General features: G+C 40.5%; 1 protein-coding gene across 1 annotated transcript; it reads right to left on the bottom strand.

The window, feature by feature from the left end:
• Positions 1-234: 234 nt before the first annotated feature.
• gnai1 (guanine nucleotide binding protein (G protein), alpha inhibiting activity polypeptide 1) lies at positions 235-25151 on the bottom strand. Its single transcript, XM_084710929.1, has 9 exons — positions 24652-25151; positions 11933-11975; positions 10048-10189; positions 8836-8993; positions 5893-6021; positions 3565-3694; positions 3226-3379; positions 1833-2057; positions 235-1484 (listed from the first exon to the last, which is right to left on the bottom strand). The coding sequence occupies exons 1-8, from the start codon at positions 24767-24769 to the stop codon at positions 1867-1869; spliced, it is 1065 nt and encodes a 354-aa protein (XP_084567055.1). The 5' UTR covers positions 24770-25151; the 3' UTR covers positions 235-1484; positions 1833-1866.
• Positions 25152-27000: the final 1849 nt, after the last annotated feature.

Raw genomic sequence — 27000 nt, 5'->3', positions numbered from 1 at the left:
TTTTTCGGGAAAATGTTACACATTATGCCTTTACGACCTTTTATTAGTGAATGTGAATTTCAGACATTTTAATGATCTGTAGCCTGATTTATGCCTCCAGAGAGCGTGACACCAGAAAGGAGAGCAGAAATACTTTAGCCGCTGATTAATAGTGCAATAATTTAGCTTTCATTAGTGTGAGATGCTTCATTAGCTGTTGAAGACAGATGTGTATAACGATGCAACGACTCCATGTGGTTTGTAAATGGTTTTTATTAGCAAAATAAGGGAGATGAGTCTACAAAGATTCTCCGTCCGTGGAGAACATACACATACATCGACAGTTGTGGCAGTTTCTTTATATGAACAGCTCCAGGACCGTATGTATCACTTCGTCTTGGCAAAGTCGTACTGATCTAACATCACAGACCAGGCTCCCTTGACCCGTCTTTCGGTTTCCGTCGCCTGAACGAAAAGCTTCATGGATCCTCAAGCAGCTCAAATCATCACCAGAGAGGATCCATGAGCGCTCAGACCTCATCCTCACCTTTGCAACCATCTTTTCTGTGGTTCAGTTTTTTCTCTCCTCACCACCACCTCCAAATACATTAAAATATACATTAAAATGTGCCTAACTCTGGTCTTTGCACTTTAAACACTCGAGCGTGTTATAAGCTCGGTGCCTCAGCTAACCATTTTCTGAATGGCTGGGAAGAATGGATATTTTGTACACCGTTTAAAAACCAGAACCCCGGACCTTTGGGGTAAATGTAACAATATACATCTCAGTATTGTACTGCGTGATCGGCCAGTAGGCCATCCATTGTCATGGCGGGTGGGGGGATGGGGTTAGGGGACTGTGGAGGCTACATGTTGGTCACCATGGAGACCCATGTACCTTTTAGAACCAGAGGGAAATCCTCCTCCTCCTCCTGATAGCTCAGTGGTGTGCACATAGAAGATAGCAGGGAACACTAACATATGAAAACAGTTTACCTCTTTATGTGTAGAACAATTCAGCAGGCAACAGAACAAGCATTGGGACTACGACCGCAGTTAAAAGGCATGCGAAGGCACAAGTACCAACAAACTGGACTCAAAGTTGTACCCCTTTTCTTCCCTTTTTTTTTTTTTTTGGTTGTAGGGAAGGAAGAAAAGAAGCATTTCCACCAACAGCAAAAAGTTTCCTTTTCCAGAGACAGCGGCAGAAGGAACAGCAAAAAACGTGATCTCCTCAAAAATTAAAAACAAAACGGAAAGTAAATTCTTTTAAAAAAAAAAAAAGGGAGAAAAAAAAAATGTGCAGAAAATTTTGCGGCGACGCTTTTACAATGATACAAACATCCTACACAAATGTCGTAACGCTAGTTCAAAATGTTCCAAGACAAAAACATAAATAAAGCTGTTAAAAGTGGCATATAGTACAGCACTGGTCCGTGACTGATCCTCCCGACTCTTCTTCTCATCTTCCCCACCAAAGATGCACAATAAACTGGCTCCACTGCCTGAGGACACAAGAGGACAGAGACACAAACATGAGGGACAGGTGGGAGTCCTCAGTGCGAGAGCTCGGTCTCGCTGCTATCATTTCAAAACATCTAAATGGAGCAGAAAATGCATTTAAGCCTTTAATAAAAGAAGGCATTGATTCCTGAGATCCAGTGATTAAATTATGCTTTTGATTATGATGGATTACGCCGCATGTTTGCGGTCAACTCCAAATATGGCTCCTTTATAAAAGAAACCATTTAAAGCCAATTTATCAAACACGGTTGAAAAAGAAAATTCACACGAGGCAGGAAAAAAGGACCTGGTTTGATCTATGGTCGTTTAAAGACGGTTGAGTCCCTTACCAAGAAAAAAACGTCCTCTTCATCGTCGTCCTCCTCAGAAGAGACCACAGTCTTTCAGGTTGTTCTTGATGATGACATCGGTGACGGCGTCAAAGACGAACTGCACATTCTTGGTGTCTGTGGCGCAGGTGAAGTGGGTGTAAATCTCCTTGGTGTCCTTCCTCTTGTTCAGGTCCTCGAACTGACACTGGATGTAGGCAGCTGCTTCCTCGTACGTGTTGGAGCCTGGAGGAAGACGAGGAAGCGGGAAATGAACGAGCCAGGAAGGCACAACACGGGAGAAAAAGGGCAGTGGAACTGTATATTTGTATTGTTTGAGGAGTGAGTGAGGCTGGACTTCATCCTGTCAGTAAGAATGCAATTTAAGTGACTGATAGTCTTCTAAACTTTTTTCTCACTTTTAAAAGAAAGAATTAAGTTCAATCCAACTTCTTGTAATATCATAAATCAATTCTTAAGACCAGTCAAAGTTGTATTTGACAAATTTTAAGGCCTAAAATTCTGATTATTGGATTTTAGACTTTTTAAGGACCTGCAGAAACCCTGAAGAAAACATCTTTGTTTGGTACAGATCCCAGCAATTTTCACTATTTTTATACAAATCATTACAATATCAGTAAAAAACGGTAATCAAGTATATTTAGTGTCTCAGGAAACTCACAGACCAGCTGCATTACATTTTAAATCATCTCACATGATGCTACTCGGCCAATCAAATCTGTGCTTTCCGATGAGGATTGCAACAACAGACAAAACACAGCATCTTTTGAGCCAACATACCACTGATACCTTAAATTTAAGCTTACAGTTTCATCGGCAGGGCTTTTCTTTCAGTACCTCCCACACATGCTGATAACATTAGTCAGTAATCAATTTTTCAAATTGTGTATTTTGATATTTTTAATAGATAAAACAAGTGTACATTTTGCTTTTCATGGGTGCAGCGTATATTGGGTCTACATTCAGTGAATGTCATTTAAGAAAGAATACTGTGGCAGATAAACAGACAGTAAAGGGAAATTTATATTATTATCTATTCTGATTCTTAGGCAAAAGAGTAGCAACTGTGTGAACAAATGAATCCAATTATGTACAGTGTGATACTTAGTGGACTTGCGGTGCTGGTAGATAGGGTTCGGACAGAGCCAGGCTAACAGTTTCCCTCTGTTTCCAGTCTTTATGCTAAGCTATGCTAACTGCCTGCTGGTTGTATTTAGCAGACACGCATAAGAATAGCAGCAAACAAGCAACAAAGCTGCAACTATTTTATAATCCTCTGTTTTAATAACAGAATCCACACGTTTGCGTTTAAACAACATGTATCATCAGCGAGGTGTTTTCAAATGAATGAGCCACTTTGAGAACACGTTCTCAGAAATGCTGTCAGTCTTACCGGCGTATTCTGGGTAACAGATGGTGAGAGGACTCTTCTTGATCTTCTCCTCAAACAGATCCTTCTTGTTGAGGAAGAGGATGATGGAGGTGTCTGTGAACCACTTGTTGTTGCAGATGCTGTCGAACAGCTTCATACTCTCATGCATTCGGTTCTGAGGGGGAAAAAAAAAGGGAGGTGATGCCGATCATTGATCCATAAACATGGAAAGGATCTTGAACGGACGCTTATCCTTTAATCCCTACTTCTCTGATCCATCACTATTCCAAGAAACAGAGACAAAACAGAGTGGCCGCTATTTATTATGTACTTCCACGAGTCGGAGGCTGAAGGACTCACCATCTCCTCGTCCTCGGCCAGCACCAGGTCGTAGTCGCTGAGGGCCACGCAGAAGATGATGGCGGTCACACCCTCGAAGCAGTGGATCCACTTCTTCCTCTCAGACCTCTGACCGCCGACATCAAACATTCTGGAGGGAGGAAAGACGTGAAGATGTAAACATACATACGAGCAACGTTAATGAAACCTAATGGATAAAATGAAAGTCTGGAAGAGCTCCTGCCGCAGCGTTTAGTGACGACAGCTGGTGATAAAAGGGAAGGGAAACAGAAATTCTCTGTCTATTGTTACTTGAAAATAGTTTTGACAAAATATCAACGGTGCACAGAGTACTCAGTGGTTGTACTTAACTGACCACACAATGGCTGTGTAATAACAGAGGAAGAAGGAGACTTCCAGCTTTTGCTCTGTGTTTACTGTCCACTGGCTCACTACAAAGGTACAAATGTGGGGGTATTTTATTACTTTGGTTTGGTTTGACTAAATGTATGCCAAAGCAGTATGAACTCCAAGTCCCACTCCTTGGTAGAAATACGTTTCCAGGACTTTTCCAGGACACTTTCAATGATGATCTATCGGGTAAGACAGACTGGGACTGTGGAATACGTTCCTCTCTGTGGAAATCTGACTTAAACATGATAGAAAATGTACTGAGGACACCCTCAAGTACATCCTCGGAAATAATTTGATGTAGCCTCTTTTGTTTTTTTTAAACTTTGCCTCATATGTGACAGAACAACATGAGAAATGTGTTGTTCAGGGCGCCAGTTTCCCTTTTTGTTTGCATGATGGTGTGGGTCATGGTGTACAACTGGCAGGAGGAAGACAATTAGAACTAAAATGAAAACTTTTCACGGAACCCTGGCAGAGATCCACAGACCCCTGGGGGTCCACAGACTCCTATTTGAGAACCACTGAATTAGAGGACAGAAACATTTCAGTATGTGGCAATAAACTTGTTTATATTTCTGCTTTAAAGCTCCGTTTTAATATTGTTGTTGTATTTTAATTTTTATCGTATTCTATCATTGTCTTACACTTTGTATTGTTCTTTTCTAAAGCCAGTTGTGTCATTTTCTAGGCAAGTACTATGTAAATAAAAATGATCATTATCATTAAGCCTATTAAGCGGACAATTCTGGCCACAGACAAATCTTGACTGAACTTTTTGCAGGGATCATTAGCTGATACTGGCTCTTATCAGTTTATCAGACCACACTTTACCCTCATTACTCACAGTGGAATCTTTAACAATGCAGCATTATGTTTGAAGGAACAATGCTAGCAAAGTAACAAAGTACTGCTGGACAGTATTCAGACGGTGTTTGACTCACATACAGTCGGGCTCCCGTTCATTGTTTTGACCTTGGCTTCCTATTCATTATTATCCAACTGTGTCAACAATAACCAACACACATTTGAAACCACTGCTCCCAGCCAGAGTTGAATCACAGACGTGAAACTTTTGCAGCTGGAGCAAGTGAGCAAATACGTCGACTTTGACAACTGAGCCAAACATTATGACCAATTTGAATGATTCAAACATTTAAAACAAACTACACACTTAATAAAAACCACAGTTACCAGCCAGCTGGGACTTATATTTACATCTGAAGGATGATGCAGCTTAGCCGACATTACTTGGAGCTTCAGCCACTTGCTGATGTTATAATGTCATCCAACCTGCATGTGCCACATGTGATAACTTAGAGCAGCCTAATCAAAATACTCTCACCCATCTGAATGTTAATATGATCATAAACATAATTACAACAAAAATAAATTGTCCGTTTTGGGGAGCTCTGATAGATAGTTTGGTGGGCCAGTTCATTTTCAGCTAAGGGAAAGAATGTTTTCCAGGATGTTTGAGACTTCTGATACACTTTTCACATTCAGCTCCTGTAAAAACCACGAAGATGAAGATTTTCTTTTAGATATGGCTGTTTAGCCAATTCTGTGTAATTCCTACATGACACAGAGCACCGACTACTTTACAGAAGTGAGGTAAATAGGCTGTAATATATAACAGTGATGATGATGTGTGTCATCATGACTGTTTAAGCTGCACTAGAAAAGACAGAGTAAACACATAAACGTATGCTATCGTGACATCATCAGACCTGCTGCCCTCACTTCCCATTTCTGAGCCACGACTGAGTCACATGTGATGCTCACAACACCTTCACGCGCTGTGTCACAACTCACAGCTGTACATATTTAAAAGGGAATTTCTATGGTAGTGAGTCAGAAAGAGGAAGAGAAGCTCATTAAGTCATCCTGTGAAACACTCTGAGCCTGAGCCAGTTGTGACAGCGAGGAAATTCTCACTTGAAGTGCAGGTCTTTGAACGTGAAGTGCGTCTCCACAATGCCTGTGGTCTTGACTCGGGTCCTCAGGACATCCTGCTGAGTCGGGATGTAGGTGGCCTGGGATATCCTGTCCAAATCGTTCAAGTAGCTGCGAGCAGGGAACAAAGAAAAGAAGGAGGACAGAAGGAGGGGAGAACAGCAGAGAGAAAACGGAGCGAGAAAGAGAGCGGGACGGGAAACAAGTGGGAGAAAATGTGTCAGAGGTATCGGGGTCAAGTCTAAATACCAGTTGAACAAACACCTCCCAGTGCATTCTCAGAGATACAACATTTTTCAGACTGAAAACAAGTCAAGAGTTCAGCATATATCAGACAACTTGTCCCTTTAGGATACACCCATAAACAACGGTAAAATTTGACAGTTTCAGCTCCTGTAAAACAGGTGAAGATAAACAGCTGAATGCACAGTTAAGTCACAAGATAAGCTGCAGAATTTCCCTGTGGTAAATTCACACATGATGGCTTAGTGGTTTGAGCTCCGGCTTCACAGAAAAACAGGCCCCGGCATTTTCAGTGATGTTTGTGCATTGATTTCTCTGTGTTTCATGGATTCCCCCTGGGTCCCTCTCTGGGTCTATGGAGATGCGGCTGAATTGAAAACTCTCTACTAACTGTGAATGTGTTTGTCAGTGTTATTCCTGTAATAGACTAGCCATCTGTCCAGGGTGCTGTCCCACATTTAGCCAAATACCTGCTCTAGGCTTTATTGTTCTGGCGGTGAAGGGGAACATAAAGGTAGAGAGAATGCATGGGTGGATAGAATTTTGTTTGTTCTTAATAATTTTAGCATGATTTCTTTTCCTTTATCTTACTAAAACCCATAAACTAAATTTTCCAAAATACTGTACAGCACGCTGGACCAAATAAAAACCCCTATATTATGCTGATTGTAATGCTATTGCAGGCATCTAAACTTTAAGAATTTAAATTCGTTAAAAGTCAGCTGCATGTACTGTGGCTTTGCAACAGCCCACTTAAGCCCCTTTTCCACACACATGTGCTGGCTTGGTTCGAATTGCCACGTCAGCCAAGTGTGGCAGAGATTTGCATCTCCATTACAACAAGGCTGCCCACTTGAAGGTGTGTCTTACTACTGATATAACAACTGATGACGCTCGTGCCTTGAGTTGAGTGGCTGTGAAACTACGGCTAAACACATCCAGACTCTACACAGTAAACGTCCTCTATTATTTTGTTATTAGTCAGGAAATGTTGGGTTTTAATCAGGAGCAACTCCCATCCAGCTAAAACCGAACATGAAACAGTGAAATACAGCAAAAAAAACAGTGATGAGAGCTGAACACAGAAACTTTTAAAAGGCCTCTTCCTCTTTCTGCACAGACATAATTTTGGTCTCACATCACACGTTTTTTGGAGAAGGAGAAGACAGTTGTTGCAACTCATTTGGAGATGGGTCAGAAGCACTTTGGCCCCAGTCCGGACAAGATTTATCTCTGGCACAACTCGATATTTGTCCAACTGTAAATGCTACTGTCAGAATTTTCCTTCACATCTACCTGTGTAAGTATGTTAGAGTTACTTTGTCAGATGGAGGATCTGTAGTCTACATCTATTTTTTTTTATCTGTTTTGAAACTTTGGCAAAGTGATTGATTTTTTTTATCTTCCAACCTAAAGCAACTACCTAAAATTTAAAATTTATTAGATGGCTGATGGTTGAGTCTTATTCCCAGGTTGTGACATTTTGGGAATGAGACTCAACAATCAACCATCTAACCAACCTGTGACTGTCTGAAGTCTAAAATCACAGGCTAGATTCTCTAAAGCCTGAAAACAGAGCCAAGAGGAGGAGCAGAAGTCTAGTTTTCTCTCAGACCACTTAAATTACATTATGCTGAAGTGTTATTATGGAACTTTTGCACAATGATTCCAAAAATATACTGCCTACCCTAACTTTAACTCTAAAAAATACTCTGAACTTCTTTTATTTCCTGTCTAAATTGCTACACTGGAGCCTGACCTTTGTGTTGATGCTCACAGATTTAATATTTGGTGTCATTATATGGGCACATACGCTGCAAGCATAGAGGTCGTCACACATAAACCTACGTTTTCACACTCTGGGTGTATAAAGACCCAAGCTAATATAATACCTCAAGGTTATTGCTGATAAATTACAAGGAAGAGAGATTAAGGCCTCCAGTTGCTACCAGACAAACACAAGTAATCTCCCCTTCACGCAGACAAGCCTTTTGTTTGTCTTCCAAGGTATTAAGTTGAGTAAAAAACACACAAGGTTTAGCAATGGTGTTTCCTATTCACAAAAAGCCCCTGGACAGCAGGATTAGACGAACCAATTAGAAAATGGCCAACACAATTCTGGCTCCCCTCGGCCTGCGACGCAACCGGTTATGTTTGTTCTGCAGAAGCAAAACATAATGTCCTTTCTCCCAGCGAAACACGGGAGCTGCCCTGTGATTATATCATTTTGTTTCAACTCCAAGGGCTCTTACACAATTTAGAAAAGATTCGGGCCGGCCGAGGAAAAGAGTCCGAGAGTTTAGCTTTTCTCTGCATTTGTTTTTAAGCATGTGGCGAATGTTCCTGCACTGAGGCGTAAGGTCAAAGATTGAACAGTCTTTCCAGCTACTGCTCTTGAAGCCTGGCAGAGGAGGGCAAATATTGACAGTGTAAAGGTCCAGACAGATGCATGGTGCTGCAGCTTTCTGCTCTCTGAGAGGAGAGGCAACTTGTTTGGAATGGTTGTAATTTTTGTGTCTGGTCATGTGACGTGGAAGACTTTGCCATTTAAAGTTGTTGACATAAATTGTGTGTAGGACCATTGAGTCTTTTCAGTGCATGACTCACAACTTTGCCCAGCTCTGCAACTGTTACCTCTGCTGTTCGTGTGTGTGTGTGTGTGTATGTGTGTCTGTGACTCACTATGCTGCTGAGTCGTTGAGCTGATACTCGCGGGAGCGGCTGAAGCATCCTTGAACACCTCCGTCCTTCCACAGCCGCTTAATGACACCGGCCAGCTCTCCCGTCATGAAGCCTTCCTCCGCGGAGCCCGCCAGCACGAACAGCTGCCGTGCGTCGTCCTGGGAGGGGAGGCGAGTAGAAGTCAATATCATAAATCAACGGTCAAAGTCATTACACCACCGTTAAAATTCATATTAATCTGCTACTGCAGTGAAATGCCAGTTACAGGGTTAGAAAGACATTTTAGAGACAGCTGCTAATGAAATTATCAAAATAATTTGCTCTCTTATTTCACTGTCTTGTCTATACATGTGTCCAACACGGATGTTTCTCACTGTAGAAATACAAACATTAGGGGTCCATCCACTTAAGTAAGTTAAGTTTTTTATATTTAACTAGCACTCAGTCCGTTAGCTCGATGCTAACTCATAATGGTAATTCCCATTAACATGCTAATGCAAATTAGCACTGCAGTCACAATAATATTGCATTTAACTTCATCCCATGGTCTAGAAACAAAAAAACAAAACAAACAAAAATCGTAAGTTGCAATATCGAATATTTTACCTCACAGAACATGGGAGTTGCTGGTCTAATGCTGCCTCTATCTGTTAATTTGTGTTATTGTCTAACTTCTGTGAATCCAAAACTAATCTTTAAAAACACAGAAGTCACATAAACAAACTATCAGATTGAGGCGGTGGTAAACCAGCAAGGTAAAATTACTGATTTTGCCAATGGAGTCTGGTTTGTTTGGAAAGAGCAATATTTGGCTTATATAATGGCAGCTTCCTGTCAGAAAAGGCAGTCTGATGGCAATGTGAAGTGGTGAAAATAATCGAAATATAGCATACACTTAAACTGATGTTGATTTTTTTCGGTGGATCTTTTTAAAGGGGCTAAAATACATTTCACTGTCCACCACAGTACACTGATTTGCTCCCTTTTGCTCCTTCATACAAACCTGCTTCAAATAATACAGACTATCCCTTTAACACAACCTGAAAAGACCTCCGAAATCTCAACTACATTCAGGGCAAAGACTACTTTCCCAAGAGCGTTTGCTGACAGACTATTCAATGTTAGTACCCGCTTGTTTTCCAACACCACAAACTCAATTCAGGTTTCAGCTCTAAGCCCTCCAAATTACAGTCCTCTCTCTCTTCCACTCACGGCTCTTGCGGCATCGCCAAAGTCGATCTTGAGGCGCCCCATGGCTCTGATGATGGCGATGATGGACTGGATGGTGTTGCTGTAGACCACAGCCTTGTACTGCTTACATTCCTCTTCTGAGTAGCCTGCCTCGTGGATGATCCTGCAGAAAAAGGGGGGATGAATATGGTCAGCAGTTGAGCCCTTTTCCAGCATTGAAACAAACAACAGACAGTTTCAAATGTTACAATTATAGTCAGAAAACTCAGCTTTTCTTGACCAGTTGACTCCGCTGAATGCCTTCTCTTTTTCAGCTTTCTTATAAATTTTTTTTTCCTCCTCCGCTTTTATTCAATATCTCTTTTAACAGACTCTGACCTTACATGATGATTGTAACATCTGCAGAAATATTGTCAGGCCACAACGGCCCTGATCTCTATGCTTCTCATTTCTGGCTGCTTAAATCATGGTTATCCAGGAAAAAACACTTTTTCTACAGTTACAGGAGTGAAAGAGTTACACTGGATAAAACTTATCGTATAAAACAGGAATCAACAATAAGGATTGCCCACTTGTCCCTGGCAAATAAAATGCCATGTTGTGCTTGCAAATCTAGTGACTCACTTGCCAGACCAAGTAAGTTTTCATGAAAAAATGGCAGAAAATGCTGTTTTCAGCGTCTGAAGTAAGGAGATTTTCCACTTTCCCTGTTTATTATCATATTAAACTGAATATCTTTTGATCTCAGACAAAACAAGACATTTACAAACATCACCTTGACCTTAGAGAAACTGGGATGGCCATTTTTCACTATTTTCTGACATTTTATAGACGTTGCAGCACTAGATTCATTTTAGTCTAGCTTTATATGGGGAAAAAAAGAGTTTAATGTTGAGCCCTGTCCAATACAGTACAATTGCCATAATTTATTTTACCGAAAAATTCAAACTGATTCAAAAATCAGACTTGATGAACAATTTGTTGTCTTAAAAAACATTTTGTGGTTAAAAGGTGAGGCTTTTTAACATTTCTGTTACTGTCAACAAATCATATTAAAAGCATAAAACCAACATTGTTTTCGATGTTTCTGTGTCTGTGGCTTTCAGCCAAAAACCCTTTTGTTCCAACTGAATTCAATAAATATATCGATAAACCAATCAACTGCTTCAGCTCTACATATGAATTAGATCAGTTCATCGTTGGCTTGGTCTTTTTAATGGGCTTTTGTGACAATAAGAAAAACAAAGAACATATCTGGATTTGTCCTTTCAATGGAAACTTTTGTCAGCTAACAATCTGTCAACTGTTTTATGGTAAAATTAGTATATCCTGTAAATAATTTCCTTAAATCAGACAGATATTGTACAATGATATCCTCAGCACGCTGGTATTCCAGTGGATTTATGACTGTTCATGGCGATTAAAATGACGTCTTTACAGGAACAGTGTTGTTTCTGTTCTGCACATCCTTCATGGTTAAAGAATCAAAAGTGAAATCAACTGCTGACACATCTGACATGTGTGTGTCTGCGGTTTGATGAGTGTATCCATGAGGATGTATAAAAATGTAATTCATATGCAGGAAACACGCAGCATGTGGATGATGTATAGGCAGAGTCTATATTAATATATTCTGCTGGGTTGTCTTCATGATCCATTATGCATGGTACCTGTTTGTAGTGTGATTCGCAGAGCGTAATATTACCCAGAGAGATGCTAGAAACACATGATTGGTGTTTGACACTGTTTGCGTTGTGGAAAATGAACACTCTCTCTGTGCCATTATGCATATCTGATGAGAGAAGTCATTGTTGATACACAGGGAGAAGAAGGAGAAGAAAAGTTTGTTTTGATTGTTCAGCAGTGTGCAGAATGATAAGGTGCAACAGCGGCAAAATGAACTCACTTCATCTGCTTGACAATCGTGCTTTTCCCCGATTCACCGGCACCTGGAAAACACAGAGAAGAAAGGGAGGTTTATTACAGAGTGTAAATATTTCAAGAAGTTAATGTTGCCTGTAACAAGCCAAATGTTTTTCTTATCAAATTTTAACGCTCAACTCAACCAGCTCACTTCCCCTCTGCATATTTAACAAAAAAAAAAAAAAAGTACTTGCAGTGCTTTTCATACAATGATCTAATGTGGCCAAACGGCATGATGAGGAACCATGAAAGTGAAATTGGAGTAAAGCCACCTCAAAAACAAAAAAGGGAACTGAGAAAGTGTGTGTGTTTAACTTGAGGTCTGTGCATGACTTCAGCATTTGAAGTTAAAAGCAGTTTTTAATTCTCTGGTCTGGCCTCTGCTCCAGGCTATGGAAGCCCATGTCCAACAACATGATGGAAAAAAAAAAAAAAGGTCCTGTAAGTCATTACAAGGAGAAACTCTCTCAAACTCAAAATAGTAACTCAAAATAATGAGTGAGAACTAGTAAGTTTCTCATTATTTTGAGGCACTTGCGCAATATTTTGAGATACTGACGCAATAATTTAAGAAGGTTTGTGATTATGTTGAGGTACAAAGTAGTGCTGGCATATGACGATGTCCACAGTGAAACATCGCAATGGACAATGATATCGTTTCAGGGTATAAAAAGACCTCTGGCTTAGCTGCAGTTAAAAATAAAATAATAAACACCACATGGAGACATTGTGCAATGAACAGCAGCAACAGCTTCTTTTTATTTTATCTCCCAGATGTCAAAAAGCGGAACTTAGGCGACAACTCTAAGGCAACTCTAATATCTCAAATGCAGACGATTTTTAAATCATGATGTAACGATGGTGGAGGACTCAGTGGCTTGATGACATGTCATCCATTGGCCCAACCCTAGAACAAAGTCATGATTTTGAAATACTAACTCATTATTTGGAGAAGGTTTGTTAGTTATGTTGAGATACCGAGTCATTATTTTTGGATACTTACTCATTATTTTGAAATGCTAGGTTACTATGTCATTTCTAGAAAGTTTTGCATTATTTTGAGTTAGTAAGTCATTAATTTTAAGAACGTTACTAATTATTATGAGATACTTAGACTTTATTTAGAGACACTAAGTCATTTGAAGCAGCGGCCTGCTCTGCTTGCAGGTTAATGTCCGTGTCTGTAAAAGTGTTCACTCATTGCTACAGTCGTGAGATTATATGCCAGTTTATTCTGACACAGCCTACATTCATCCTCATTTTCATTTTCTACATCAAAACACTGACAAATCGCGTTGGTTTTTATGAGCTGTCATCTGTCAGTCTTTGCTTCTAACAGCATCTGGGGCTGGCAATCGGGGCATTCGTGCTGGGCGAGAGGGATGCGGCACCGACCACAGGCGGGCGGCTACTGGTGTTGTACAGAATAAAATGTTGATAAATACTTAAACTGAGCAAGGGTGGCAGTACTTAATCATATAGTCGACAAATCATGCACATCGCTGTTCTTACTTTCAGAAATGTTCTCATTTTAAGATACTAAGGCCTTGAGACTGAGTGATTTTCTAAAATATTAAGTATGTTTTGAGATACTTTCCCATTATTTTTTAGAAATGTTCTCTTAACAATGACTTCCAGCATCTTTTTTCCCCATCACATTGGTAGAAATGGGCTTCTATACCAGGCAGCTGCAGCTTGATACACTGATTGGTTTGCTCGCTAAGCTTGCTCTACTTTAGTGCTACTGAATCTGACATTGTGTAAGCCGACTGTGTGTTTGGAATTTAATCAGCCAAAACTTCACATCATCAAGGCTCTTGGCCTTAACGTGGAGCGCGGCTAACGATAAAATGGATTATTATCGACAGAGCTGTGAAGTGCAGAAGAACATGGTGTCACTTCAGGATGGAGGGGCACTCGGCGGCTAATTAGATTGACGGTGTTGTAGTTGAGACATAGTTGAGACAACGCTGTGATGAAAAGAGTGAAGGGAGGGGGGAGGGAGGGATGAAGGGAATCAGACCGTCGGCTTTTGCTTTGCGGATCTCTCAAACGTCACAGCGCCATGGCAACTGCTCTTGTTATATCCAGGACATCTCTAGTGTGGGGCCACAGTCACCTGAGGAGGCTTTGTGGTTGTGAGCGTGTGTGTGTGACATGTTGGCTTCCACAGAGACCATTATGTATTATGCATCTGCTGCTCTTTTCCCTCTCTACTGTACTTGATGTCCCCATAACCAACCATTTGGAAATGCCCTTTTATTATTTTTCCTTCTTTTACCAATCAAAGCCATCTGTGATGTCCTCACAAACCACATTCATTAGACTCTTGTCCTCTAATGGGTATTACCGTAAACTGCATTAGATCTACTAATGTGCTCTCCTCATGTTACAGCAGCGGCGGCTCGGTTATAGCGAGCCAATTGGCCAGTTGTCGCTGACGTAACGCTCCTCTGCCACTGGGGAAGATTTTTCAAACCACTTGAGAGCGCCTATTCCCAAAGTAAACACCCCCAGCTTCACTCTGAGCTCTAGAAACAACAGAATAAGGGGAAGTGGAAGCATATCATGAAATGCACCATTATGTGTCACCTCGTGATGCTGTCAGAGGAGACAAGATGGTTTACTCTTGCATAATAAATCATCTGCTTAATCTAGTTCCACTTTTCTTCACGTTGCTAAATAAAAAAATAAGGCATTTTTTGACACATGCCACTTGTAGTTGAGCCTGATTCATGCTGTCAGTATCAGTAACAGCTCTCCCAGAGTGTTATTTATAAAAATTTTAACACAAAATGAATGCATAAATATGCTCCCTACTGCAGTGTGCACACTTATCTGTCTGAATTCCTTCAAACTTTCCCTGAGCAATAACTGCATGCTGATAGTACAGCCCTGGCACTTCACCTTCAGTATAATTGGATGCGAATCACCTGAGGACACATTATTTTAATTACGTGTCACCACTCAGGGTGCCGGAGCTGCCCTGGAGGGGGTTGACGATGGTACAGTGGCAGCTCCCTGTGCTCCGAGGCCAAACACTGGCTGTGCGGATCCCCGTGGGAGCGACACACACACACACAGACGGCAGATACGCTGCTCGACTGGGCACGGCTTGGCCGGCGAGCTGGCGCAGTCGCACCCCTCGGCCTGCCCAAGAGCCATTTTCGCCATGCCAAAGACACTCCACATACCGATGCAGTGCCTCTCTGTGTGGCACGCATAAAAATGCACTTCAGGCGGGCTATGAGCTCACACTGAAGTTCAAAGAGGCCTCCTTATAAAGGAAACTTTGAGGTAACTGCTAGTGATGTGACTTCTTAGTGTTTCCAATTACTTTCTTTGCTAAAAAGAAGTGTATTTATTGACAGGATGTTACGAGAAGAGAATAAACTGACTGCAAATCTAGAGCTGAAAAGATTAGTCAATCTGTTCATTGTATTAATCTGCAACTATTTGGATAATTTATTCATTTGTTCAGCCACTTGCGCAGCACAAATGCCAAACATTCCCTGATTTTAGCAGCTCAAATGTAATGATTTGTTGCTTTTGTCTATTTCACTCACTCAGTCATTTTCTCAGTTAATAAATTAGCTATTTTATGTGCAAAATGTTGACGACATCTTCTAAAAGCCCAAAGTGAAGTTCTCAAATGGCTTGTTTGGTCCACAGCCCAAAGATACTCAGTTTGTTGTCAGAATGGACAAAAGAATCTGTAAAATATTCACATTTTAGAAGCTGAAATCAGATAATTGTAATTGTAATTTTTTCTTAAAAAAAAAAATGACTCAGAACGATTAATGGATTGATAAAATAGTCGGTGGTAACTGAATAGCTGACAACTGCAGCTCTACTGTAAATTGAACATCATAGGCTTTTTGACTGTTAGTCAGACAAAGCAAGACATTCAAGACATTATCAGCAGTTAAATGATTAAAATAATTCATCACAGCAGCCATACTCATTTCCTCATTCATACAGCACTCTATTTGATGTCATTATAGAGAACTACTGTTTAAATTCAGGGGAAATGATCATGAGGTGTGTCACATTAGTTGAGAAATCCAAGGCAAAATAAAAAATAATGTTTGATGAATCATTGTGGGAATCTACTGTAATTGTGTGAATCATTGTGGGAATCTATGTAACAGTCAAAATGTTGAGTCTGAGGAATCTTTTACCTCTACTCTTCATCACACAGATCCCTCGCAGATAAACAGGGCCAGTTTACAGAAAGAAACTGAAACCAGCAGCACAACGGTATGGTAATAAGCCCGCCTACTAATCCTAAGCCTTCCAATGGTTAAAATTGGACGCATATCATAAAATCAGCGTGTAAGTATAATCAATGAGACATGAGCTGTGTGTTTATGTAAGCGACTTGGCTCTGGCCTCTTGACACCAGTGATATCATTAGGGTGTGGATCTTGTTGAAGCCTCCAGGCCTGAGGAATACAAAACACAGAGGCATCCCGATTTTAACTCTCACACACACACAGAGCTTCAAGGGTTACATGGAACCACAGGCCTGACCTATCGGTCCTCATGCAGAGTCATGTTACACACCCACAGCTTTGATACACCCACCCCGAAACAGCTACAGACTCAAAACCACTGGAGCAGCTGGTTTCTGTTTCTAGTGGTTCAAACTATTTTAGGAAAATCCAAGCTAACCCCTCCAGTGAAAATGAAGGGGTTTTTTTTCCCCTTCATTTTTTTTTTCACCACAGAGAACAGAGACGTTTCTATCTAACAGCCGCAAACACGTCTTTCCTCTCTGAGCTCCCCCTGGTCGATCTTCCTCTAAGTATGAAGGCAGCGAGGAGGAGACAAGGGACGAGGAATGTTTTATAACAATGGCAGTATGGAGACAAAAATGATTAAAATGGCTTCCCATGCCTGGACCATTTATAGATTAGCCATATGTTGCTGATAATTCTCGTGCAGTGCGTGCCTGCATGCCAACCAAAGTTAATGAAACTGGCTCTTTCTCAGGGTCCTTATTCACTGCAGCTCTTGCTGGCTTTTGGGTCAAATCATAGTCAGAGTTTTTCTGTGCACACAAAAGCGTTATTTCCTTCAAAGTTTGATCACAAATTTGTTAAAAAATTTAGCACACAGAGATGCACGGAGAAAAGTCATGACTTGCCCGACTCTGCCTGATTGGTTTACTCTGTTATTCTTACCCTGACACCAAACTAATCACTCCTCAGGCCTAAGCCTAACCAACCCAACCAGCGAAAACGACTTCCAGCCAATCAGAGGCAGAATAATGTGTGCCATGATTTTTCCTTCCTTGGGAAAAAAAAAGAGAGTAACTGCCGCCCTATGAATGAGTGCAGCTATACGTCAGGCCCTTGTCTTGAGAATGAAAACAATCACTGACTGTAAAAGCGCCCAGTCAGTATTATGTGTGTCTGTGGCAAACACTTCATCACAAGATAGTTAATGATGTTACTGAGTAAATGACATGTCTGCAGATTGTCTGTGGATCCAAGAGAATCAGGAAGGAGTCTTAGTGTAACTAAACGACTGTGAAATACCATAAAACATCTGCTTTTAGAATGGAGTTTGGTTTATGAGTCCCAAAACGACAAAATAAAAGTGTCTGAATGATATAAAAGGTTAAAGATTAAATAAGGTAGTATACGTCAAGTTCATCCACTTGGAGGATGGAGGCAGACTGAAAGGACTCCTATTTCTAGTTTTTTCTATGTAACGGCACTGATCATTGATCTGCAAAGACTTTGCATAATTTTTCACCTAACCAGCCAAAGGATTAATAGTTCAAAAGCAATACAGTTTTTTTTCTTAATCGTCTGAATTTGCAAAGGCAGCAGAATTTTTATTGACCACTGTCAAACTGAAGTGGCAGAAAGCGGCAGCATGACGCAGGAGCGAACTGGATATCATTCAAAGATTTTCGATGCAGAAACACTCCCAACACCTTGACTTTGATAACAGCTCCTGAGCAATACTTTTTTTTTAATACCAATTATATTAAATCCATTTAAACAAAAAGAATATTACCCTACACATTAAGGTATAATTGCTCACTCTAAAGGGAAAAAGCTGTTCAAAGATCTGGAAGCAGCTGGAGAAACTGATTTTAACACAAGCACTTTACTCAACCTGAATAACTGGAGATGGATGAAAATGATATCTATAATATATCAAATATATACCGTCTTGGATTACTTAAATAATATAAATATCTGTCAAAACTCCTTATGTATTGAATAACAAGGCTTTTTTCAATGCACTGTATCGGTACCATTAAAGCTATTGAATACCCAGTCTGAGTCAAACTGCACATTTTACAGTGGCTTTTTATGGTGACCAGTCTGAGGTATACCTCTACAATTATCATGCTGTTTAGTCAGCACCTCTATGCGCCACACCTGTCACCTGGCTCACTAACATGGATTTTAACAAATCTGTGAACAAAACTAGAGAGGACTAAACCTTTTGTGTGCACAGGAGAAGTTTTTTTTTTTAACTTCAACTCAATATGAGCAAAAACAAAAGTGTTGCGTAATATTTTTGTTGAGTGTACATTTCTGCGGTTCAGGAGGTTCACGGGGGCTGCCAGCCCAACACGTCCACTTTTAGGTGAGAAGGCCAAGGGCTTGAGCGGGGCTTATGAAATTTGGCACAATAAGCTAACCACATTAGTGATGCCACATTAGCAACATGAACCCAACACCCTCCACCCCTTTGTCTCGCTTGGTTTTCCACTCCTTCTTCCTCTTTTGCATTCTCTCCTGCAGTCATTTTACCTTTATAATATATTGGTCCTCTCACTCACTATTCAGTTCCCCTTTCTTTTTCTCTCCCTCACTACTCCCTCTGGGGGGATTTAAGTATGAGTCACTCATGAAGGATTCCAGGAGCCTCCGAGCAGTGCTACCCACCAAGGGAAATGACCACAGGGATCGATCTGCCAACAAGCAGGTCGATAGCTAAAAGATTGTTTCCCACGCATACTGGCACAAAGAGATGTCTAATGATGCCTACAGCGATAAAGGCATGTGAACAATTTAACTACTTTGATTATAGGTGTTTATTATTGGGGGGGCCCCCCGTCTGTGAGATAAGTGAACCAGTCATGGTGCTCTACATGTTCGTTATGTAATATTAAAAATATGGAAAGCCTCAAAGAGATAACAATGACAAAAGTACGACAAAGGCTGAAGATTATTAATAAAATCTTCCCACAGTTGCACGACAGCTATAGAAAGAGTAATTAGGCTGAGGAGATTGTAATCTATTTTAGCATGTAGATATGAATAGTAGGATAATTGGGTCCTGGAGATGATGGAAATAAAACGAGAGCCAAATAAAGACGGAGCGCTAAATGAGAAATATGTTCAGTTTTCAGGAAAAGATCACATTCCCTCCCTCTCTACAAAAGACACCTGAGCCTGCCAGCAGCCTCGCAAAGATTCAAATCATCTTTCATGCAAATTGAGGCTTTTACGTCAGCGTAATGATTTCTTGCCAGTGATGGGGAGAGGGCGCATAAGCCTGTGATTAACATTTGAAGACAGTGCTGGAGAACCAGGTGGTGACCACATGAACCCGCTCACCAAGCCACCGGAGGTTTGCTGTATATACAAATATCTACACATGTGGGGTCACCTGCATGTGATCTAGCATACCTTGGTTAGACATTAAGCATGGCCAGATGGCCTGTAGCCACAAATACCCATTTTTCATATAGATGTGAATATGTGAAGGCCTGGTTTGACTTTAAATGTCAGCCCAGCATGGCAGGGATTTACATCTGCATTTAAACAGGGTTACCTGCTTGATGGTGTGTCTTTTAATTGTCACTCAAGTCGAGCGGCTGCAACGCCTGTCACTCTGCAGACCATTACGTTAGCAAAAAATACATGCATAAATATCCCCAAAGACCAACAACCAAAACTGCCAATGGAAACGCCCCAATAAAGCTACTCTGTGCCCCCATTGGCCACCAAGTTTTATCCACATATTGTAAGCCTTCACGGACACATTACAGTTCCACAAATGGTCTGATTCCTTTGCACTTTTTAGGTCACCATTCTATGAAAACAGCAAACTACTAAGCCTACAAAAAACGCTGACATGAACCTTACAGAAGAACCAAACACAAAAGGAAAATCTAAGAGTGAATGGAAGTAGGAGTTTAAGTGGCTATAAAGTGACACGTCTAAGGACACAATGTACTGCGGTGTGTGCCGCCAGTTTCCTCAAGCAGCCGAGAAGTTTAGTTCAATTTTTGCCTGAAACAACGCCTTTGGAAACACCACATCACAACTCATAGGAAGTAGACAACACAAGTGTCACAATTAAGGTTGTGTTAATTGCCTTTTCTTTATTGTTTTTACATAAATTTACATTTGGCCCAACAAAAAATGTAGCACTAAATTTAGGAGCTCAAAAACAGTGGGGCCAGTGCTCAAAAACATTAGTGTCTATCCCTGCATACATCACTTCTGTGCCAGGCTTTTGCTACCAAGCCACATGTTTTGTTGACTTTTTGTCTTTGTTGACAGGGTGTGTTTAGAGAAAAGTATACTCCAGAATTGCTGGCGAATCGACAACTCCAACAGTATATTTTCACTGAGTGTTTATCCACAAGGTAAACAACTCAAACTCCTAACTCAGGCCCACTGCCTCCCCGCAGCGGAGCCTTTTCATTTTTAATGCTTCGGTCATTAGCAGCGTTCTCATTTTACGGGCCCTCTTTTCCCTTCTCCAGCCCCGTCTGTGTGTCACCTCAGGCAGTAACCCGAGGAGTCTATCACGCTGAGTGGATCAAACACAAATGGCAGGAGACCGTGCCAACGCAGCCACGCGTGGGGCCACACGACCTGGCACACAAGTGTCACGACAAAAACAGCTATTCTACAAAGAACGGAGAGTAGTTAAAGGGAGAGTTCGGATTCTTTGAAGTGGGGTTGTGTGAGGCACTTATCAATAGTCGGTGTATTACCTCCAGTAACCTACAAATATAGGAAGCTAAGCAATGTACTAAATATATTCAGAGAATACAACTAAAGGACTAAAACCACTTAATCCGTTATCAAAATAGTTGGTGATTAATTCTATAATTGACAGCAAATTGATTAATTGTGTTTTGTGACAGGAAACCGTTGTTACACAAGCCAAATTTCGCTCTCTTCAAACCAACCGGACTCAATAGGCGAAAGCAGTAATTTTACCTCACAGAACACAGGAGTTGCTGGTTTACAGCTGCCTCCATAAGTTCGTTTTTTGTATTATTGTGTGACTTTGGTGAACCTGAACTAACCTTTTAAAACACAGATGTCACACAATCACACAAATTAACTAAAAATTCAAGGGAGCGCCAGACCAGGAACTACAGTGTTTTGTTTTTGGTAAAATTACTGTTTTTACAAATGAAGTTTGGTTAGTTGAAGAGAGTGATATTTGGCTTTTATAATATTTAATATTGAAAATATTAAACTTAAATGAATAGATTTTGTTTAGGTGGCTAAAATACATTTTGCTATTGATCCTGTCCACAGCAGTACATTGCTTAGCTTTTACACCAGGACTCTTCTCTGTTTCATCTGACCTGGAATGTGCCGACCGCCATCTGTTGTAGGTAATACGCTGACTATGGATATGCACCTCACTTCAAAAACTCCCAACTATCCCTTTAAACTAACGCCACAAGGTTTGTGTCAAGAGCAACGGCCGATCCAGCAGCATAGCAGAAACTTGACCTGACTTGCTGTCTTTCAATCTGCAAGTCCCATCTGGCCTCCAAGCACCTGAGGAATGCGGTCTACCTTTAACGGGAAAATACGTGCATTCTTGTTTACACAAACATCACACTAAACGTTATGTCACAAGAAATACAAGAAATGTGAGGATTGTGCCATTTAGATGTGTGATTCAATGAACACCAAGATAAATGGTAGAAAAAGAGTAGCTAAATTAAGCAAAGAGGAAATTATGTTTATCTTTCTCTGGTTCACAAATCTGCCCACAAAAGCCACTAACAGCTCTTATTGTCTGCCTTCTGTCAGGTGTTTGCCTCATATTGATATTGCCTTGAGACTTTGTGTCCTGGTAACCCACATACCATGTGTGTGCATGTCAACATTTCCCAAAGCCAGGGGGATTCATGGAAAAGTTTTTCACCTACGGTCTCTATTTACATGGATAACAGTGTTTCCCCACATGAAAGTAATGCCATTAATTTACACATGGCCGGCTTCTGAACGCAAGCAGTTCACATAATTGTGCATACAGGAGCAACGACATGACAAAACACATCTGATGAATGTAAGAAATGGCAATAATTAAGTATAAAAGACTTCAGTGGCTGTATTGTGCCTTTCAGAATAAATCCTTGTGGTTGATTTTAAAGGGATATGTCACTTTACTAAAGTAAAAGCCTATGGTGGATTCTTAATGGTTTGGTATACAAAGGTCATGCAAATTTGGCCACTGCAGAGAGGAATGAAAGGATCATGAGGCACCTATCTCTACATCAGCATGTCACGTCATACAACTGCTCTGTCAATGGCGATTTGTTTAAAGGGCTATTTTTATCTAACAGAATTTAAGTTAAATGCATCTTTCCCTCTTACCTGTAGTGCTATTTGTCCATCTAGAATATTTTAAGTGTGAGTTTCTGAGTTTTTGAGATATCAGCTGTTTGCCCTCTCTTGAATATAACTAAATTAGATGCACAAATAAAATAAAATACATCTCAACAGCAATGTCCCTGTCATGACCCAGTCACTCAAGAGAATCCACAAACCTTGTGAGCAGTTTAACGTAATGGACGAGCGGGTCATGCCTGTGACTGCATGGGATGGAAACATTTATAGCATCCTTCCTCCTTGGGTTTGCCATGATCTCTCCTCCGTGACTAGATGCACGCTTCCTTCTGTGCAAGGTAGTTCAGTTAAAAGAAAATAGTTCCTCCATGAAACTGCTTACAGCAAGGACTGTGGATTATCTTGAGTAACCAGGAGTTTTTCCCCATCATGCATGCTGGACTGAGTAATTTAGATTTGCTATTTTATGTTACAAAATGCAAATGTTAGTTTTCGTTTCGTTTGCATAAATAAGCCTGAAAAGGGACAGTTCACCCCAAAAATGAAAATGAATTCAAATTAATTTTAGTCATTATCTTCTCACCCCCATGCTAAATGAAGGTTGGGTTTAGTTTTTTAGTGCGTAAAACAGTGCCTGGAGTTTCATGGGAAAACAGTGTTGCATAATTTCCCAAACAACTTTCAAACGGAAAAAAAAACAACTGAGAAAAAAACAAAACAAAACATAAAATTCCTCCATAGTGCTCATCTGGTGTAATCCAAGTCTCCTAAAGCCCCAACATGCCAAGCTGCCTTCAAAGATGCCATTTACACCATGATTTTAGCCTAAATCTTCACTGTAGATCCTCAGTTTGGAGTCACGCTCATGTACGCATCCACACCCTCTGAACTGGGTGTGTGTGGTGTAATGGTGTGATGGTGTGATGGTGTGCGTGCACAAGTGAACGGCATGTCATGGTTTTAGGAGACTTGGACTGAACCACACGAGCTGTACAGAGATATTGTATGTGCTTTTGTTTCAGTTGTTTTTTTCCCCCCATTTGAAAACTGGTCACCATTCACTTAAATTGTTTTTGAGATTGTGCAATTTCCTGTGAAACTCTGGCAGGGTTTTGTGGACTAAAAAACAAAACATGACATTCAGTTGGCATGAGGGTGAGTAGGCAATGACTGATTTTTCATTTTAGGGTGAACTATCCCTTTAAGTGAAAATATATGTACTTTTGATTTTGTGGTGAACCGTCCCTTTAAACGGTTGCTATTTAATCTCATATTTGTGAGGCTTTTGACATCTTTTTTTCTACTTCATTACTGTAATTTTCCGCATTAGTTGCACAAGATACTTGCCCTTTTGTTTGAGTCTTATTCTTGAACTTGACATGAAAATGACACAAGGCAACAGGGTGTGCAGTTTGGCTTTTAGACACAATAGAACCGCAGATAATAGATAAAAATAATACAAAAGGGCTCGACTTTGATTCTGAAAACAAAGGCTGGACCTTTAAACGCCCCAAAATGACTGGACTCAACAAAGTTTTCAGTCACATTCAGTCAGGCCTGGGCCCCTAATGAGCCATGGGCCTATTTTCCCTGCATTGCACTGGACTCAGACGAGAGGAAATGTGCCATTGTTGAAAGGATTTAGTCAATACAAATGGTTTACAGAGGCGCCTGAATGGATCTAATGCCAACAACAAGGGGGAAAAGAAAAAAAAAAACTTGCCATGTATGTAATTTTGACTACTACATTTGAATGGACCAGATTTAAACGCGAATTAAGGTTATATGTTGGGTAATTTGGCTGGTAAAGCTAAGTAATGTACGTTTTCCGTTTGGATTTAACGTTATGTTGCATTTACTGACCGGAGTTGACAGTGGGTTAACTGTAGCTGGCAGGGAGCGGAGTATGCTAACGATGCGGAATTGAAACTCCGTTAACACTTCATAAATGACACCACCTAAAATTCACCATTTACCGTAAAATTAACAAACACTAGTGTGGCTTTCGTGGCCCCATCTCCCGCCCCTTGGAACTAACACAGGCGAACACACAGCGAAGTTCGTCCACCGACCGACCGACCGAGTCCAACAACCCTCCCCATCTTCTTCTCCTTCTTACCGAGCAGCAGCAGCTTGACCTCCCTGGCTGCCTTCTCCCCGTCGTCCCGCAGATTCCTGTCGATCATTTTACTGCGCTCCACCGCCGCCTTGTCCTCCGTGCTCAGCGTGCATCCCATCCTCGACCGTGTCCTTCAGACCCAGATGGTGTAAGAAAAATATATCTAACACACCATATATACCCACATTAAATGGTTAAAACTGCCTTCACCCCGCTCACACGCCCTTTTTTTAAATGACAGGCGATCGATCTGTTCGGGGGCAGGAAAAAAAAAAAGGGGAAGCGTTTCGACTTTTCAAAAATAGTGTGGCGTTTCTTCTGCCCGCTGGAATATCTTCGGTTTAAAATCCTCCTTTCGTTCGAGGGGAAGCTATTTTGATAGAGAAACAATTCCTTGGTGATGTCTCGTCCACCCGTTCGCCTCCATTCGTTGCGGCGGCGACTGCCAGTCTTGTATGTATGTGGAGCTACGAGTGGAGAGAGCTGCTGCTGCTGTGAGGTGTGTTCAGGTTCCGCAAGCGAATACAATCACACTTCCGCTCTGACTCTTCAAAATAAAAGTTTCATTCCCTCAAACTAAAAACAGTCTGCATTGTTTTCTTTGGAAATAACTGTCATATACCATGAAAAGTTTTAGATTCATTAATTTAAATGATCACATAATATTTATTTTCATTTCTTTGTATTACAAAAGGTTTCATAGTACAACAAACAATTTTCTAATGTAAAATTTCATAGATTATGTTCTAATCCAGTGGTTCTCAAATTGTAGGGTGGGTCCCACTTGATGACCAGAAGGCAAATATGGAGCGACACTGCACTGAATGAGTATGATTTATGTAAGGGAAATAAATAAGCAAAAGTTTATTTCACTAAACTTAAACTTGGATAAATTTTTCATTAGTTGCTTTCCCAGTCATTGTCTATGTTCGATGAAAATAGCTTCTGAAGTGGGGTCCTCATCTAACATCTATAACTTTTAATAAATATTTATTTTCCCCCCAGCAGTTAAGTACTTCTCAGCTCCTAATAAAAATTACTCTGTTTCATCTTCAAGTCCAGCCTAAGTCTATTATTGTTCTTTTTATTTTTTTTCTTAAATAGGAATATTTTATATCCATAGTTAGCGTCCTCCACCAGATTTTCAGTGAAAGACGAAGGAACACTGTACTGTTAAACCAATCAATAATGTGTTGCTTAGGTTAAGGCCTGCATTTTTATATGTACAATATTTTTTAATCAAGGATGAATTTTCAGTGGGCCATGTTCGGTTTATGTGCAGTTCATGAAGGTAAAAAGCTAATATATGTGTATTTTCATCAGTTTTCTTCTATAAAATATGAAGCTGAATTTACCAAACCCTACAAGTTATTATTCTGGCGCTTTTATTTTGAAGGTAGACGCCCAAACCGGAAACTTCTTGACAGTGAAACGCATTTCTAACCTGCACATCCTTAACTTTACTCACCGCTATCCAATCATAAACTCATAATTTTCACATTATAAACTATATCATATGACTTTTATTTTGATGTACAGTAAACATAGTCACTGTTTACCTCGTGAGTAACAGGAGTGAAACTAAAATTCTTTAAAACTGGGCCTCACAGACAAAGATTAACTTAATCTCATATTAGTTCTAATCAGAGTTTGAAAACTGGGTAAAAATGAGTAAATCCAGATTTAAAAGTAAACAGAGCTCTGTGTTACAATTAAAAATGCCAGCTCAGTAAATCTGAGTTTAGTGATTTAAATCAAAATTAGATAGAGTTGGAGATGCTTACTTACCCAAACTGAAATAAATAAAAAGTCAAAAGTGAGTAAGGTAAAAAGTTAAACTGAAGTTTAAATTTAATCTTTCTTTATACTAAGCAAGTTTAAAAGTTTGGTGCAACATAATTTAAAGTTAAACGGTGACTTAATCTGGTTTAAAAATTAATCCTGACTGGTGCAACCCAGTCTAAGAGACATGGTAAAATACAGCCCATTGTATTGTGCTGTACACGTATACTTCTCGGATCATGTGACCTACATTACCTGTGTAGGCTATACTTTACTATAAGTGGCCTTCATCTCTGTCATGTGTTGTTCCCATGGGAACCAAACCGCTAACTGTGGCAACGTACTTTCAGCTACGTGCCCATTGTTTGTGGTTTAAATAATTTAGCCTGTCAGACAAAGTCAAGCGTGAGTCTTCAAAGTCAGCCGTCAGCCTGAAGGTTGGACGTGTTCACGCCAAAATCTTCCACACAACTTCCCCAACATCCCTGCCCTTCTTTCATTTCCAGTGAGACTTTTTGGGACTACATGCAAATTTGTGGTGTTGCTGGTGACCTTTCCATTCTAATC

This window comes from Lutjanus erythropterus, chromosome 22, assembly GCF_056507025.1.
Source record: "Lutjanus erythropterus isolate fLutEry1 chromosome 22, fLutEry1.hap2, whole genome shotgun sequence".
NCBI classification, from domain to species: domain Eukaryota; kingdom Metazoa; phylum Chordata; class Actinopteri; order Lutjaniformes; family Lutjanidae; genus Lutjanus; species Lutjanus erythropterus.
The sequence above is the reverse complement of the archived record's forward strand: the minus strand, read 5'-3'. Positions and strand labels throughout refer to the sequence as shown.